Source organism: Oncorhynchus mykiss, chromosome 9 (assembly GCF_057628025.1).
Source record: "Oncorhynchus mykiss isolate SJ-2025 chromosome 9, ASM5762802v1, whole genome shotgun sequence".
Classification (NCBI taxonomy): domain Eukaryota; kingdom Metazoa; phylum Chordata; class Actinopteri; order Salmoniformes; family Salmonidae; genus Oncorhynchus; species Oncorhynchus mykiss.
The window spans coordinates 5,929,491-5,949,530 of NC_143030.1; the positions used below are offsets into that span (position 1 = coordinate 5,929,491).

The window sequence follows — 20,040 nt, forward strand, 5'->3', positions numbered from 1 at the left end:
TACGACACTACCTGACTAAGGCTGAGACAGCTCTCAGAGCAGGTAGACACTACCTGACTAAGGCTGAGACAGCTCTCAGAGCAGGTAGACACTACGACACTACCTGACTAAGACTGAGACAGCTCTCAGAGCAGGTAGACAATACGACACTACCTGACTAAGGCTGAGACAGCTCTCAGAGCAGGTAGACACTATCTGACTAAGGCTGAGACAGCTCTCAGAGCAGGTAGACACTACGACACTACCTGACTAAGGCTGAGACAGCTCTCAGAGCAGGTAGATACTACCTGACTAAGGCTGAGACAGCTCTCAGAGCAGGTAGACACTACGACACTACCTGACTAAGGCTGAGACAGCTCTCAGAGCAGGTAGACACTACGACACTACCTGACTAAGACTGAGACAGCTCTCAGAGCAGGTAGATACTACGACACTACCTGACTAAGGCTGAGACAGCTCTCAGAGCAGGTAGATACTACCTGACTAAGACTGAGACAGCTCTCAGAACAGGTAGACACTACGACACTACCTCACTGAGGCTGAGACAGCTCTCAGAGCAGGTAGACACTACGACACTACCTGACTAAGGCTGAGACAGCTCTCAGAGCAGGTAGATACTACGACACTACCTGACTAAGGCTGAGACAGCTCTCAGAGCAGGTAGACACTACGACACTACCTGACTAAGGCTGAGACAGCTCTCAGAGCAGGTAGACACTACGACACTACCTGACTAAGGCTGAGACAGCTCTCAGAGCAGGTAGACACTACCTGACTAAGGCTGAGACAGCTCTCAGAGCAGGTAGACACTACGACACTACCTGACTAAGGCTGAGACAGCTCTCAGAGCAGGTAGATACTACGACACTACCTGACTAAGGCTGAGACAGCTCTCAGAGCAGGTAGACACTACCTCACTAAGGCTGAGACAGCTCTCAGAGCAGGTAGATACTACGACACTACCTGACTAAGGCTGAGACAGCTCTCAGAGCAGGTAGATACTACGACACTACCTGACTAAGGCTGAGACAGCTCTCAGAGCAGGTAGACACTATCTGACTAAGGCTGAGACAGCTCTCAGAGCAGGTAGACACTACGACACTACCTGACTAAGGCTGAGACAGCTCTCAGAGCAGGTAGATACTACCTGACTAAGGCTGAGACAGCTCTCAGAGCAGGTAGACACTACGACACTACCTGACTAAGGCTGAGACAGCTCTCAGAGCAGGTAGACACTACGACACTACCTGACTAAGACTGAGACAGCTCTCAGAGCAGGTAGATACTACGACACTACCTGACTAAGGCTGAGACAGCTCTCAGAGCAGGTAGATACTACGACACTACCTGACTAAGGCTGAGACAGCTCTCAGAGCAGGTAGACACTACGACACTACCTGACTAAGGCTGAGACAGCTCTCAGAGCAGGTAGACACTACGACACTACCTGACTAAGGCTGAGACAGCTCTCAGAGCAGGTAGACACTACCTGACTAAGGCTGAGACAGCTCTCAGAGCAGGTAGACACTACGACACTACCTGACTAAGACTGAGACAGCTCTCAGAGCAGGTAGACAATACGACACTACCTGACTAAGGCTGAGACAGGTCTCAGAGCAGGTAGACACTACGACACTACCTGACTAAGACTGAGACAGCTCTCAGAGCAGGTAGACACTACGACACTACCTGACTAAGGCTGAGACAGTTCTCAGAGCAGGTAGATACTACGACACTACCTGACTAAGGCTGAGACAGCTCTCAGAGCAGGTAGATACTACGACACTACCTGACTAAGGCTGAGACAGCTCTCAGAGCAGGTAGATACTACGACACTACCCGACTAAGGCTGAGACAGCTCTCAGAGCAGGTAGACACTACGACACTACCTGACTAAGGCTGAGACAGCTCTCAGAGCAGGTAGATACTACGACACTACCTGACTAAGGCTGAGACAGCTCTCAGAGCAGGTAGATACTACGACACTACCTGACTAAGGCTGAGAGAGCTCTCAGAGCAGGTAGACACTACGATACTACCTGACCAAGGCTGAGACAGCTCTCAGAGCAGGTAGATACTACGACACTACCTGACTAAGGCTGAGACAGCTCTCAGAGCAGGTAGACACTACCTCACTAAGGCTGAGACAGCTCTCAGAGCAGGTAGATACTACGACACTACCTGACTAAGGCTGAGACAGCTCTCAGAGCAGGTAGACACTACGGCACTACCTGACTAAGGCTGAGACAGCTCTCAGAGCAGGTAGATACTACCTGACTAAGGCTGAGACAGCTCTCAGAGCAGGTAGACACTACGACACTACCTGACTAAGGCTGAGACAGCTCTCAGAGCAGGTAGACACTACGACACTACCTGACTAAGGCTGAGACAGCTCTCAGAGCAGGTAGACACTACGACACTACCTGACTAAGGCTGAGACAGCTCTCAGAGCAGGTAGATACTACGACACTACCTGACTAAGGCTGAGACAGCTCTCAGAGCAGGTAGATACTACCTGACTAAGGCTGAGACAGCTCTCAGAGCAGGTAGACACTACGACACTACCTGACTAAGGCTGAGACAGCTCTCAGAGCAGGTAGACACTACCTGACTAAGGCTGAGACAGCTCTCAGAGCAGGTAGACACTACGACACTACCTGACTAAGGCTGAGACAGCTCTCAGAGCAGGTAGATACTACGACACTACCTGACTAAGGCTGAGACAGCTCTCAGAGCAGGTAGACACTACCTGACTAAGGCTGAGACAGCTCTCAGAGCAGGTAGATACTACGACACTACCTGACTAAAGCTGAGACAGCTCTCAGAGCAGGTAGACACTACAACACTACCTGACTAAGGCTGAGACAGCTCTCAGAGCAGGTAGACACTACGACACTACCTGACTAAGGCTGAGACAGCTCTCAGAGCAGGTAGACACTACGACACTACCTGACTAAGGCTGAGACAGCTCTCAGAGCAGGTAGATACTACGACACTACCTGACTAAGGCTGAGACAGCTCTCAGAGCAGGTAGACACTACGACACTACCTGACTAAGGCTGAGACAGCTCTCAGAGCAGGTAGACACTACGACACTACCTGACTAAGGCTGAGACAGCTCTCAGAGCAGGTAGACACTACGACACTACCTGACTAAGGCTGAGACAGCTCTCAGAGCAGGTAGATACTACGACACTACCTGACTAAGGCTGAGACAGCTCTCAGAGCAGGTAGACACTACCTGACTAAGGCTGAGACAGCTCTCAGAGCAGGTAGACACTACGACACTACCTGACTAAGGCTGAGACAGCTCTCAGAGCAGGTAGACACTACGACACTACCTGACTAAGGCTGAGACAGCTCTCAGAGCAGGTAGACACTACCTGACTAAGGCTGAGACAGCTCTCAGAGCAGGTAGACACTACGACACTACCTGACTAAGGCTGAGACAGCTCTCAGAGCAGGTAGACACTACGACACTACCTGACTAAGACTGAGACAGCTCTCAGAGCAGGTAGACACTACGACACTACCTGACTAAGGCTGAGACAGGTCTCAGAGCAGGTAGACACTACGACACTACCTGACTAAGGCTGAGACAGCTCTCAGAGCAGGTAGACACTACGACACTACCTGACTAAGGCTGAGACAGCTCTCAGAGCAGGTAGATACTACCTGACTAAGGCTGAGACAGCTCTCAGAGCAGGTAGACACTACGACACTACCTGACTAAGGCTGAGACAGCTCTCAGAGCAGGTAGACACTACGACACTACCTGACTAAGGCTGAGACAGCTCTCAGAGCAGGTAGACACTACGACACTACCTGACTAAGGCTGAGACAGCTCTCAGAGCAGGTAGATACTACGACACTACCTGACTAAGGCTGAGACAGCTCTCAGAGCAGGTAGATACTACCTGACTAAGGCTGAGACAGCTCTCAGAGCAGGTAGACACTACGACACTACCTGACTAAGGCTGAGACAGCTCTCAGAGCAGGTAGACACTACCTGACTAAGGCTGAGACAGCTCTCAGAGCAGGTAGACACTACGACACTACCTGACTAAGGCTGAGACAGCTCTCAGAGCAGGTAGATAGTACGACACTACCTGACTAAGGCTGAGACAGCTCTCAGAGCAGGTAGACACTACCTGACTAAGGCTGAGACAGCTCTCAGAGCAGGTAGATACTACGACACTACCTGACTAAGGCTGAGACAGCTCTCAGAGCAGGTAGACACTACTACACTACCTGACTAAGGCTGAGACAGCTCTCAGAGCAGGTAGACACTACGACACTACCTGACTAAGGCTGAGACAGCTCTCAGAGCAGGTAGATACTACGACACTACCTGACTAAGGCTGAGACAGCTCTCAGAGCAGGTAGACACTATCTGACTAAGGCTGAGACAGCTCTCAGAGCAGGTAGACACTACGACACTACCTGACTAAGGCTGAGACAGCTCTCAGAGCAGGTAGACACTACGACACTACCTGACTAAGGCTGAGACAGCTCTCAGAGCAGGTAGACACTACGACACTACCTGACTAAGGCTGAGACAGCTCTCAGAGCAGGTAGATACTACCTGACTAAGGCTGAGACAGCTCTCAGAGCAGGTAGACACTACGACACTACCTGACTAAGGCTGAGACAGCTCTCAGAGCAGGTAGACACTACCTGACTAAGGCTGAGACAGCTCTCAGAGCAGGTAGACACTACCTGACTAAGGCTGAGACAGCTCTCAGAGCAGGTAGACACTACGACACTACCTGACTAAGGCTGAGACAGCTCTCAGAGCAGGTAGATACTACGACACTACCTGACTAAGGCTGAGACAGCTCTCAGAGCAGGTAGACACTACGACACTACCTGACTAAGGCTGAGACGGCTCTCAGAGCAGGTAGACACTACGACACTACCTGACCCAACGCTGGTAACCTCTAGGCTACCTGGTGCAGATTGAACCCGTAAGTCACCGTTCAGACTAAACGTGTGTGTATCTCTACTCTGCCAGGTGCGTGGAGTGCTGTGTACGACCAGCAGGTGTTTTTGGCCCAGTACTTCAGAGAGCCAGAGGACAGGTGGTTGTCCTGCCACTTCTACCAGACCAGCCTGAACTCGGCCCGCAGGGTCAAGATAGATGGAGGGAGGAAGGAGGCTGAGGCTTTAGCTAACATGGGACAAGTCTACATGGAGCAAGGTAACACACACACACACACATGGAACAAGATAATACACACACACACACACACACACATGGAACAAGGTAATACACACACACACACACACACACACATACACATGGAACAAGATAATACACACATGGAACAAGATAATACACACATGCAGGGTGTAGATACTGTAGCTGGAGGAAGGAGGCTGAGACAGGTCTAAATGGACATTAATGTCTCATCTCCGTCTCTCTCTCCCCCTTTCCCCCTCTCTCTCTCTCTCTCTCTCCCCCCTTCTCTCTCTCTCTCTCTCTCTCCCCCTTCTCTCTCTCTCTCTCTCTCTCTCTCTCTCTCTCCCCCCTTCTCTCTCTCTCCCTCCCCCCTCTCCCCCCTCTCTCTCCCCCCTCTCTCCCTCTCCCCCCCTCTCTCTCTCCCCCCTCTCTCTCCTCCCCCCCCTCTCTCCCTCTCCCCCCCCCTCTCTCTCCCCCCCTCTCTCTCTCCTCCCCCCTCTCTCCCTCCCCCTCTCTCCCTCTCCCCCCCTCTCTCCCTCTCCCCCCCTCTCTCTCCCTCTCCCCCTCCTCTCTCTCCTCCCCCCTCTCTCCCTCTCCCCCCTCTCTCCTCCCTCCCCCCCTCTCTCCCTCTCCCCCCCTCTCCCTCTCCCCCCCTCTCTCTCCCCCCTCTCTCTCTCTCTCTCTCCCCCCTCTCTCTCCTCCCACCCTCTCTCTCCCTCTCCCCCCTTCTCCCCCTCCCCCCCCCCCCCCTCCCCCTCTCTCCCTCTAGGTCAGTTAGACAGTGCCAGGGAGCAGTATGAGTGTTTCTACCAGCTGACAGCAGGGCGGGCATGGCGCAGCGAGGGGGGCAGGTCTCTCCACTGCCAGGCCTGTGAGGGTCTCTGGAGGGTGTACACCCAGCTGGCAGACAGACCACTACAGGCTAACGACTACAGAGCTGCTATAGACACGCTGAGCAAGGCCTTCCAGATGGCCAAGGAAGGTGAGGGAGACCAGTGTGTGGCTTTACAAATAAAACTCACTAAATGTTCTCATTCAATCAATACATGTCTGTCTGTCTGTCTGTCTGTCTGTCTGTCTGTCTGTCTGTCTGTCTCCTCTAGCTGGAGACCATAGAATCGAGGGGGAGGCGGCCTACCGTGTGGGTCTGGCCTATCAGTGTGTCGGCGACCAGGTACCTCTAAATCAGTGTTTCCCAACTCCAGTCCTCACGTCCTCCCAACAGCCCAACTCCAGTCTTACCAACAGCCCAACTCCAGTCCCCCCAACAGCCCAACTCCAGTCCTCCCAACAGCCCAACTCCAGTCCTCCAGGCCTCCAGTCATCCAGTCCTCCCAACTGCCCAACTCCAGGTCTCCAGTCCTCCAGGCCTCCAGTCCTCCCAACAGCCTAACTCTAGTCCTCCAGGCCTCCAGTCCTCCAGTCCTCTTGTTGGGGGGACTGGAGGACTGGAGTTGGGCTGTTGGGTGGACTGGAGTTGGGCTGTTGGGTGGACTGGAGTTGGGCTGTTGGGTGGACTGGAGTTGGGCTGTTGGGTGGACTGGAGTTGGGCTGTTGGGAAGACTGGAGTTGGGCTGTTGGGTGGACTGGAGGACTGGAGTTGGGCTTTTGGGGGAACTGGAGGACTGGAGTTGGGCTGTTGGGTGGACTGGAGTTGGGCTGTTGGGTGGACTGGAGTTGGGCTGTTGGTAAGACTGGAGTTGGGCTGTTGGGTGGACTGGAGTTGGGCTGTTGGGGGGACTGGAGTTGGGCTGTTGGGTGGACTGGAGTTGGGCTGTTGGGAAGACTGGAGTTGGGCTGTTGGGAAGACTGGAGTTGGGCTGTTGGGGGACTGGAGTTGGGCTGTTGGGAAGACTGGAGTTGGGCTGTTGGGAAGACTGGAGTTGGGCTTTTGGGGGGACTGGAGTTGGGCTGTTGGGTGGACTGGAGTTGGTCTGTTAGGGGGACTGGAGTTGGGCTGTTGGGAGGACTGGAGTTGGGCTGTTGGGGGGACTGGAGTTGGGCTGTTGGGGGGACTGGAGTTGGGCTGTTGGGGGGACTGGAGTTGGGCTGTTGGGAAGACTGGAGTTGGGCTGTTGGGGGACTGGAGTTGGGCTGTTGGGAAGACTGGAGTTGGGCTGTTGGGAAGACTGGAGTTGGGCTTTTGGGGGGACTGGAGTTGGGCTGTTGGGTGGACTGGAGTTGGGCTGTTGGGGGGACTGGAGTTGGGCTGTTGGGGGGACTGGAGTTGTGCTGTTGGGGGGACTGGAGTTGGGCTGTTGGGAAGACTGGAGTTGGGCTGTTGGGGGACTGGAGTTGGGCTGTTGGGAAGACTGGAGTTGGGCTGTTGGGAAGACTGGAGTTGGGCTTTTGGGGGGACTGGAGTTGGGCTGTTGGGTGGACTGGAGTTGGGCTGTTGGGGGGACTGGAGTTGGGCTGTTGGGGGGACTGGAGTTGTGCTGTTGGGAGGACTGGAGTTGGGCTGTTGGGGGGACTGGAGTTGGGCTGTTGGGGGGACTGGAGTTGGGCTGTTGGGGGACTGGAGTTGGGAAACACTGCTCTAAATGAATTAAGTGTTTTTGTTTTGTTGCTTTGTTTTTTAATCATTAGATGTTAGTTTTTACCATTACCAGGAGGACCACTTTGGAAAGTGTTTTAATTATACGTGCTCTCTTCTGGGATCTCTCCTCTGGGATCTCTCCTCTGGGATCTCTTCTGGGATCTCTCCTCTGGGATCTCTCCTCTGGCATCTCTCCTCTTGGATCTGGGATCTCTCCTCTTGGATCTCTCCTCTGGGATCTCTCCTCTTGGATCTCTCCTCTGGCATCTCTTCTGGGATCTCTCCTCTGGGATCTCTCTTCTGGGATCTGTCCTCTGGGATTGGTCCTCTGGGATCTGTCCTCTGGGATCTGTCCTCTGGGATCTGTCCTCTGGGATTGGTCCTCTGGGATCTGTCCTCTGGGATTGGTCCTCTGGGATCTGTCCTCTGGGATATATTCTCTGGGATCTGTCCTCTGGGATCTATTCTCTGGGATCTATTCTCTGGGATCTGTCGTCTGGGATCTATTCTCTGGGATCTATTCTCTGGGATATATTCTCTGGGATCTGTCCTCTGGGACCTATTCTCTGGGATCTGTCGTCTGGGATCTATTCTCTGGGATCTGTCCTCTGGGATCTCTCCTCTGGGATCTCTCCTCTGGGATCTATTCTCTGGGATCTGTCCTCTGGGATCTGTCCTCTGGGATCTGTCCTCTGGGATCTGTCCTCTGGGATCTATTCTCTGGGATCTGTCCTCTGGGATCTATTCTCTGGGATCTGTCCTCTGGGATCTGTCCTCTGGGATCTGTTCTCTGGGATCTGTCCTCTGGGATCTATTCTCTGGGATCTGTCCTCTGGGATCTATTCTCTGGGATCTATTCTCTGGGATCTGTTCTCTGGGATCTGTCCTCTGGGATCTGTCCTCTGGGATCTATTCTCTGGGATCTATTCTCTGGGATCTATTCTCTGGGATCTATCCTCTGGGAGCAAATGTTCATCTGGTGTATTATTTTCCCAAATAAATTCTACTAATTTCAGGTGACAGCCAAGCGCTTCCTGAACATGTACATGGAGATGTCAACAGCCCTGGGGGACGCAGGAGGACTGGGGAAGGCCTATAAAGCCATAGCCAAGTCCCTGGAGAGGTAGACTGGTAGTGCTGAGCCATTAACCACATTCGGTTATTATCAACGTCGGTTCAATGACTTCAATTCCATTTAGCTCTGTATTGTTTTATGTGCGCCCAACGTGCCGTTTCTCTAGAGAGAAATCAAGTCCAGCACTATGTGAGACGCTGGGCTGAAGGGAGTTGTAGTTTTCATTAAGCAAATATTCAACCTAGTCCAGCGCCAAAACATGATAATTAACTACATTGACCATAATCCATTGCGGCAGTTTTTTTTGGGGGGGGGGGGGGGGGGGGGTTTAGACAGACCAGAGAGGAAGATGTGAATCGAGAGGTTTCACTCTCTCCAAAATCTGTCCAAAATCTGTACGATTAGTTTCTATGGATTAATTTTGGCTCCCATTGTTAGGGAGGAAACATGAGCATCTTGTCATTACATACAGATCTCTGGATGGATCCACTTTTACCCCTGTTAGGTTAGATACACACAGACCAGATATACCATCTAACAACAAGAGAGAGTGATCCACTGTTATGTTAGATACACACAGACAAGATACACCATATAACAACAAGAGAGAGGAATACAGAGTTACTACAGACAGGTGATTACTACAGACATGTGATTACTACAGACAGGTGATTACTACAGACAGGTGATAGCTACAGACAGGTGAATACTACAGACAGGTGATTACTACAGACAGGTGATTACTACAGACAGGTGATTACTACAGACGTGATTACTACAGACAGGTGATTACTACAGACAGGTGATAGCTACAGACGTGATTACTACAGACAGGTGATTACTACAGACAGGTGATAGCTACAGACAGGTGAATACTACAGACAGGTGATTACTACAGACAGGTGATTACTACAGACAGGTGATTACAGGTGATAGCAACAGACATGTGATTACTACAGACAGGTGATTACTACAGACAGGTGATTACTACAGACAGGTGACTATACAGACAGGTGATAGCAACAGACAGGTGATTACTACAGACAGGTGATTACTACAGACAGGTGATTACTGCAGACAGGTGATTACTACAGACAGGTGAATACTACAGACAGGTGATTACTACAGACAGGTGATTACTACAGACAGGTGACTACTACAGACAGGTGATAGCAACAGACAGGTGATTACTACCGACAGGTGCTTACTACAGACAGGTGATTACTACAGACAGGTGATTACTACAGACAGGTGAATACTACCGACAGGTGATTACTACAGACAGGTGATTACTACCGACAGGTGCTTACTACAGACAGGTGATTACTACAGACAGGTGAATACTACCGACAGGTGATTACTACAGACAGGTGATTACTACAGACAGGTGATTACTACAGACAGGTGATTACTACAGACAGGTGCTTACTACAGACAGGTGAATACTACAGACAGGTGATTACTACAGACAGGTGATTACTACAGACAGGTGATTACTACAGACAGGTGATTACTTTGAGGAATGATAAATAAGAAAGTCACCCAATATAAACTAAGTAATAATCACGATTGAAATATGTTTTTATTTCATAGTAGTTTCCTATGTTTCTATTGATGCCGACCCAATATGAACCTGACAGAGACAATGGAATGTTGATGCCGACCCAATATGAACCTGACAGAGACAATGGAATGTTGATGCCGACCCAATATGAACCTGACAGAGACAATGGAATGTTGATGCCGACCCAATATGAACCTGACAGAGACAATGGAATGTTGATGCCGACCCAATATGAACCTGACAGAGACAATGGAATGTTGATGCCGACCCAATATGAACCTGACAGAGACAATGGAATGTTGATGCCGACCCAATATGAACCTGACAGAGACAATGGAATGTTGATGCCGACCCAATATGAACCTGACAGAGACAATGGAATGTTGATGCCGACCCAATATGAACCTGACAGAGACAATGGAATGTTGATGCCGACCCAATATGAACCTGACAGAGACAATGGAATGTTGATGCCGACCCAATATGAACCTGACAGAGACAATGGAATGTTGATGCCGACCCAATATGAACCTGACAGAGACAATGGAATGTGACGCCGACCCAATATGAATTGACAGAGACAATGGAATGTTGATGCCGAACCCAATATGAACCCGACAGAGACAATGGAATGTTGACGCCGACCCAATATGAACCCGACAGAGACATTGAATGTTGATTCCGACCCAATATGAACCTGACAGAGACAATGGAATGTTGATGCCGACACAATATGAACCTGACAGAGACAATGGAATGTTGATGCCGACCCAATATGAACCTGACAGAGACAATGGAATGTTGATGCCGATCCAATATGAACCTGACAGAGACAATGGAATGTTGACGCCGACCCAATATGAACCTGACAGAGACAACGGAATGTTGATGCCGACCCATATGAACCCGACAGAGACAATGGAATGTTGATGCCGACCCAATATGAACCCGACAGAGACAATGGAATGTTGATGCCGACCCAATATGAACCCGACAGAGACAATGGAATGTTGATGCCGACCCAATATGAACCCGACAGAGACAATGGAATGTTGATGCCGACCCAATATGAACCTGACAGAGACAATGGAATGTTGATGCCGACCCAATACGAACCTGACAGAGACAATTGAATGTTGATGCCGACCCAATAGAACCTGACAGAGACAATGAATGTTGATGCCGACCCAATATGAACCTGACAGAGACAATGGAATGTTGATGCCGACCCATACGAACCTGACAGAGACAATGGAATGTTGATGCCGACCCAATATGAACCTGACAGAGACAATGGAATGTTGATGCCGACCCAATACGAACCCGACAGAGACAATGGAATGTTGATGCCGACCCAATATGAACCCGACAGAGACAATGGAATGTTGATGCCGACCCAATACGAACCCACAGAGACAATGGAATGTTTGATGCCGACCCAATATGAACCCGACAGAGACAATGGAATGTTGATGCCGACCCAATATGAACCCGACAGAGACAATGGAATGTTGATGCCGACCCAATATGAACCCGACAGAGACATGAATGTTGATGCCGACCCAATATGAACCTGACAGAGACAATGGAATGTTGATGCCGACCCAATATGAACCTGACAGAGACAATGGAATGTTGATGCCGAACCAATATGAACCCGACAGAGACAATGGAATGTTGATGCCGACCCAATATGAACCTGACAGAGACAATGGAGATGTTGATGCCGACCCAATATGAACCTGACAGAGACAATGGAATGTTGATGCCGACCCAATACGAACCTGACAGAGACAATGGAATGTTGATGCCGACCCAATACGAACCTGACAGAGACAATGGAATGTTGATGCCGACCCAATATGAACTGACAGAGACAATGGAATGTTGATGCCGACCCAATATGAACCTGACAGAGACAATGGAATGTTGATGCCGACCCAATATGAACCTGACAGAGACAATGGAATGTTGATGCCGACCCAATACGAACCTGACAGAGACAATGGAATGTTGATGCCGACCCAATATGAACCTGACAGAGACAATGGAATGTTGATGCCGACCCAATATGAACCTGACAGAGACAATGGAATGTTGATGCCGACCCCAATACGAACCTGACAGAGACCAATGGAATGTTGATGCCGACCCAATACGAACCTGACAGAGACAATGGAATGTTGATGCCGACCCAATACGAACCCGACAGAGACAATGGAATGTTGATGCCGACCCAATATGAACCCGACAGAGACAATGGAATGTTGATGCCGACCCAATATGAACCTGACAGAGACAATGGAATGTTGATGCCGACCCAATATGAACCTGACGGAGACAATGGAATGTTGATGCCGACCCAATACGAACCTGACAGAGACAATGGAATGTTGATGCCGACCCAATACGAACCTGACAGAGACAATGGAATGTTGATGCCGACCCAATATGAACCCGACAGAGACAATGGAATGTTGATGCCGACCCAATATGAACCTGACAGAGACAATGGAATGTTGATGCCGACCCAATATGAACCTGACAGAGACAATGGAATGTTGATGCCGACCCAATATGAACCCGACAGAGACAATGGAATGTTGATGCCGACCCAATATGAACCCGACAGAGACAATGGAATGTTGATGCCGACCCAATATGAACCCGACAGAGACAATGGAATGTTGATGCCGACCCAATATGAACCTGACAGAGACAATGGAATGTTGATGCCGACCCAATATGAACCCGACAGAGACGATGGAATGTTGATGCCGACCCAATATGAACCCGACAGAGACAATGAATGTTGATGCCGACCCAATATGAACCTGTCAGAGACAATGGAATGTTGATGCCGACCCAATATGAACCCGACAGAGACAATGGAATGTTGATGCCGACCCAATACGAACCTGACAGAGACAATGGAATGTTGATGCCGACCCAAATATGAACCTGACAGAGACAATGGAATGTTGATGCCGACCCAATATGAACCTGACAGAGACAATGGAATGTTGATGCCGACCCAATACGAACCTGACAGAGACAATGGAATGTTGATGCCGACCCAATATGAACCCGACAGAGACAATGGAATGTTGATGCCGACCAATATGAACCTGACAGAGACAATGGAACGTTGACTATTTTAGGTTTTAGAATTTCCATTAACAAGCTCTAAATCATTGTATTGAATTATTTATAATTATATTATAATTCATAATTAATTTAATTTTGAAAAACTATATTGAAACCGAAAATCTAAAACTGATTTTAAATGTTTACATTTTATTTTACACCCCTTTTCGTGGTATCCAATTGTTAGTAATTACTGTCTTGTCTCATCGCTACAACTCCCGTACGGGCTCGGGAGAGACGAAGGTTGAAAGTCAAGCGTCCTCCGATACACAACCCAACCAAGCCGCACTGCTTCTTTAACACAGCGGGCCTCCAACCCGGAAGCCAGCCGCACCAATGTGCCGAGGAAACACCGTGCACCTGGCGACCTTAGTTAGCGCGCACAGCGCCCGGCCCGCCACAGGAGTCGCTGGTGCGCGATGAGACAAGGATTTCCCTACCGGCCAAACCCTCCCTAACCCGGACGACGCTAGGCCAATTGTACGTCGCCCCACGGACCTCCCGGTCGCGGCCGGCTGCGACAGAGCCTGGGCGCAAACGCAGAGTCTCTGGTGGCACAGCTAACCGAACCGACCTCATAAAGCACTAATCGCTCAGCACTATTTTACACACAAAGACACACACACAGAAGGACGGACAGACACACACAGACACACACAAAAGGACGGACAGACACACACAGACACACACAGAAGACGGACAGACACACACAGACACACACTGAAGGACGGACAGACACACACAGATACACACACACACACACAGACACACACTTAAGAACGGACGGACACACACAGACACACACTGAAGGACAGACACACACAGACACTCTGAAGGACAGACACACACAGACACACTGAAGGACAGACACACACAGACACACTGAAGGACAGACACACACAGACACACTGAAGAACAGACACACACAGACACACTGAAGGACAGACACACACAGACACACTGAAGGACAGACACACACAGACACACTGAAGGACAGACACACACAGACACGCTGAAGGACAGACACACACAGACACGCTGAAGGACAGACACACACCTGACAGTTTGTGTTGTTGGACCTTCGGTGGAAGGTTCCTATACAGTTTGTGTGTGTGTCCTAGTGAGGGGAAGCTGAGTGAAACGTCCAGTATCTGGAGAAGTTTGCAGAGGTTTCCCAGGGCAACAACCAATACCACAACCTAGAGGAAGCATGCATGTGTCTAGGAGTCATCTTCAACTCTAGAGTAAGAGAGGGAGGGAGGGAGGGAGGGAGGGGGGGGGGGAGATAGGGAGGGAGGGAGGGGGGAGAGTGGGAGGGAGGGAGGGAGGGTGGGAGGAGATAGGGAGGGAGGGAGGGGTGGGGGGAGATAGGAGGGAGAGAGCATGTGTCTAGGAGTTATCTCAAGTCTAGAGGGGGGGAGGGAGGGAGAGAGCATGTGTCTAGCTAGGGAGTTATCTTCAACTCTAGAGTAAGAGAGGGAGGGAGGGGGAGGGAGGGAGGTGGAGGTAGGGGACAAAATAAGAATCAGAGAGATGGATCGACATTTTACAATTTGACAACATGCATTTATTCCACTTTTCAAATTAAGCATTTTCCCCTCTCTGTCTCTCTGTCTATCCCCTCTCTCTCTGTCTATCCCCCTCTCTCTCTTTCTATCCCCCTCTCTCTCTGTCTATCTTTTCTCTCTCTCTCTCTGTCTATCCCCCCTCTCTTTCTTCCCTCTCTCTCTCTCTCGCTCTCTCTCTCTCTCTCTCTTCTCTCTCTCTCTCTCTCTCTCTCGCTCTCTCTCTCTCTCTCTCTGTCTCTCTATCTCTCTCTCTCTCTCTCTGTCTCTCTCTCTCCGTCTCCCTCTCTCTCTCTGTCTCTCTCTCTCTCTCCGTCTCTCTCTCTCTCTCTGTCTCTCTCTCTCTCTCTGTCTCTCTCTCTCTCTGTCTCTCTCTCTCTGTCTCTCTCTCTCTCTGTCTCTCTCTGTCTCTCTCTGTCTATCCCCCTCTCTTTTCTTCCCTCTCTCTCTCTCTCTCTCTCTCTCTCTCTCTCTCTCTCTCTCTCTCTCACCCCTCACACTCTCTCCTCAGGGTCAGTACGAAAGAGGCTGTACGTACTTTGAACGGGGGTACGAGATCGCCCGTGACCTGGAGGAGGTCCCCCTGCTCCAGAGGGCTCAGGTATGAATGAGGCTCTTTCTATAAATAATGGGGCCCAGTCTGTGACATTGGGATCAACATCTCAAGTAATGCAAAGTGTCCCATAACTCCACAACAACAGGACTATACATCCTATAAGCAGGGGTCATACTAACATTGACAAGTCAAATTCAATTACTTTCAGGGACTTTTTCAAGCAGTTAAAGGTAATTTTCAATGTTATACAATTGTATAATTTATATAATTGTACATATAGGGTCTAATATAAAATAACATGTAAAAGTGTTTTAAAAAGTGGCATTATCACTTTAAGAATACTTCTTTAGGCCTTGACATTCTAATTGATATTCTAATGTATATTCTAATTGACATTCTAATTGATTTTCTATGTATATTCTAATTGACATTCTAATTGATATTCTAATGTATATTCTAATTGACATTCTAATTGATATTCTAATGTATATTCTAATGACATTCTAATTGATATTCGGAATGTATATTCTAATTGACATTCTAATTGATATTCTAATGTATATTCTAATTGACATTCTAATTGACATTCTAATTGATATTCTAATTGATATTCTAGTTGATATTCTAGTTGATATTCTAATTGATATTCTAATTGATATTCTAATTGATATTCTAGTTGACAGTCTAATTGATATTCTGGTTGTTCTTACATTCTAAAACTATGAGGGAATAATGTGGACGTTGCCACTTAAGAATACTTCTTTAGACCTTGACATTCTAATTGACATTCTAATTGATATTCTAATTGACATTCTAATTGACATTCTAATTGACATTCTAATTACTCTACCAACTCACCTTACACTCATTACCCTTCCAACTAACACTACTCTCATTAAAACTCACCACCTCCATTACCCTACCAACTAACCCACCACCTCATTACCCTTCCAACTAACCCTACACTCATTAAAACTCACCACCTCATTACCCTACCAACTAACCCACCACCTCATTACCCTACCAACTAACCCACCACGTCATTACCCTACCCAACTAACCCACCACCTCATTACCCTACCAACTAACCCACCACCTCATTACCCTACCAACTAACCCACCACCTCATTACCCTACCACTAACCCACACCTCATTACCCTTCCAACTAACCCCACCACCTCATTACCCTACCAACTAACCCACCACGTCATTACCCTACCACTAACCCACCACCTCATTACCCTTCCAACTAACCCTACACTCATAAAACTCACCACCTCATTACCCTACCAACTAACCCAACCACCTCATTACCCTACCAACTAAACCCTCCACGTCATTACCCTACCACTAACCCACCACCTCATTACCCTACCAACTAACCCACCACCTCATTACCCTACCAACTAACCCACCACCTCATTACCCTACCAACTAACCCTACACTCATTAAAACCCCCCACCTCATTACCCTACCAACTATACCCACCACGTCATTACCCTACCAACTAACCCACCACGTCATTACGCTTCCAACTAACCCACCACGTCATTACCCTACCAACTAACCCCCCACTTCATTACCCTACCAACTAACCCTACACTCATTACCCTTCCAACTAGACCCTACACTCATTACCCTACCAACTAACCCACCACCTCATTACCCTACCAACTACCCACCACCTCATTACCCTACCAACTAACCCACCACGTCATTACCCTTCCAACTAACCCACCACGTCATTACCCTACCAACTAACCCACCACGTCATTACCCTTCCAACTAACCCACCACGTCATTACCCTACCAACTAACCCACCACGTCATTGCCCTACCAACTAACCCACCACCTCATACCCTACCAACTAACCCACCACGTCATTAACTACCAACTTAACCACCACGTCATTACCCTACCAACTAACCCACCACCTCATTACCCTACCAACTAACCCACCACCTCATGACCCTACCAACTAACCCCCCACTTCATTACCCTACCAACTAACCCACCACCTCATTTCCCTACCAACTAACCCTACACTCATTACCCTACCTACTAACCACCACCTCATTACCCTACCAACTAACCCACCACGTCATTACCCTACCAACTAACCCTACACTCATTACCCTTCCAACTAACAACTACACTCATTAAAACTCACCACCTCATTACCCTACCAACTAACCCACCACCTCATTACCCTTCCAACTAACCCTACACTCATTAAAACTCACCACCTCATTACCCTACCAACTAACCCACCACCTCATTACCCTACCAACTAACCCACCACGTCATTACCCTACCAACTAACCCACCACCTCATTACCCTACCAACTAACCCACCACCTCATTACCCTACCAACTAACCCACCACCTCATTACCCTACCAACTAACCCACCACCTCATTACCCTTCCAACTAACCCACCACCTCATTACCCTACCAACTAACCCACCACGTCATTACCCTACCAACTAACCCACCACCTCATTACCCTTCCAACTAACCCTACATCATTAAAACTCACCACCTCATTACCCTACCAACTAACCCACCACCTCATTACCCTACCAACTAACCCACCACGTCATTACCCTACCAACTAACCTCCACCTCATTACCCTACCAACTAACCCACCACCTCATTACCCTACCAACTAACCCACCACCTCATTACCCTACCAACTAACCCTACACTCATTAAAACCCCCCACCTCATTACCCTACCAACTAACCCACCACGTCATTACCCTACCAACTTACCCACCACGTCATTACGCTTCCAACTACCCCAGTCATTACCCTACCAACTAACCCCCCACTTCATTACCCTACCAACTAACCCTACACTCATAGCCTTCCAACTAACCTACATCATTACTCTACCAACTACCACCACCTAGTACCCTACCAACTAACCCACCACCTCATTACCCTACCAACTAACCCACCACGTCATTACCCTTCCAACTAACCCTCCACGTCATTACCCTACCAACTACCCACCACGTCATTACCCTTCCAACTAACCCACCACGTCATTACCCTACCAACTAACCACCACGTCATTGCCCTACCAACTAACCCACCACCTCATTACCCTACCAACTAACCCCACCACGTCATTACCCTACCAACTACCCACCACGTCATTACCCTACCAACTAACCCACCACCTCATTTACCCTACCAACTAACCCACCACCTCATTACCCTACCAACTAACCCCCCACTTCATTAACCCTACCAACTAACCCACCACCTCATTTCCCACCAACTAACCCTACACTCATTACCCTACCAACTAACCACCACCTCATTACCCTACCAACTAACCCACCACGTCATTACCCTACCAACTAACCCTACACTCATTACCCTTCAGACTAACCCTACACTCATTACCCTTCCAACTAACCCACCACGTCATTACCCTACCAACTAATCCACCACGTCATTACCCTACCAACTAACCCTACACTCATTACCCTTCCAACTAACCCACCACGTCATGACCCTACCAACTAACCCACCACCTCATTACCCTACCAACTAACCCTACACTCATTACCCTTCCAACTAACCCTACACTCATTATCCTACCAACTAACCCACCACCTCATTACCCTACCAACTAACCCACCACTCATTACCCTACCAACTAACCCACCACGTCATTACCCTTCCAACTACCCACCACGTCATTACCCTACCAACTAACCCACCACCTCATTACCCTACCAACTAACCCACCACCTCATTACCCTACCAACTAACCACCACATCATTACCCTACCAACTAACCCACCACGTCATTACCCTACCAACTAACCCACCACGCTCATTACCCTACCAACTAACCCACCACCTCATTACCCTACCAACTAACCCACCACCTCATTACCCTACCAACTAATTACACTCATTACCCTTCCAACTACCCTACACTCATTAAAACTACCCACCTCATTACCCTACCCACTAACCCACCACGTCATTACCCTACCAACTAACCCACCACCTCATTACCCTGCCAACTAACCCACCACCTCATTACCCTACCAACTAACCTTACCCTCATTACCCTACCAACTAACCCTACACTCATTACCCTACCAACTAACCCACCACGTCATTACCCTACCAACTAACCCACCACCTCATTACCCTACCAACTAACCCACCACCTCATTACCCTACCAACTAATTACACTCATTACCCTTCCAACTAACCCTACACTCATTAAAACTCACCACCTCATTACCCTACCAACTAACCCACCATCTCATTACCCTACCAACTAACCCACCACCTCATTACCCTACCAACTAACCCTACACTCATTACCCTTCCAACTAACCCTACACTCATTATCCTACCAACTAACCCACCACCT

General features: G+C 49.1%; 1 protein-coding gene across 1 annotated transcript in view; it reads left to right on the forward strand.

Annotated features, from left to right (window-relative positions):
* ttc29 (tetratricopeptide repeat domain 29) overlaps positions 1–20,040 on the forward strand; it is a 46,612-nt gene that overhangs the window by 12,130 nt on the left and 14,442 nt on the right. Inside the window, 7 exon segments of the mRNA XM_090183344.1 lie at positions 5,015–5,200; positions 5,952–6,164; positions 6,286–6,356; positions 8,738–8,844; positions 14,629–14,648; positions 14,651–14,751; positions 15,584–15,673. Of these exon segments, the coding sequence (XP_090039470.1) occupies positions 5,015–5,200; positions 5,952–6,164; positions 6,286–6,356; positions 8,738–8,844; positions 14,629–14,648; positions 14,651–14,751; positions 15,584–15,673 (788 nt within the window).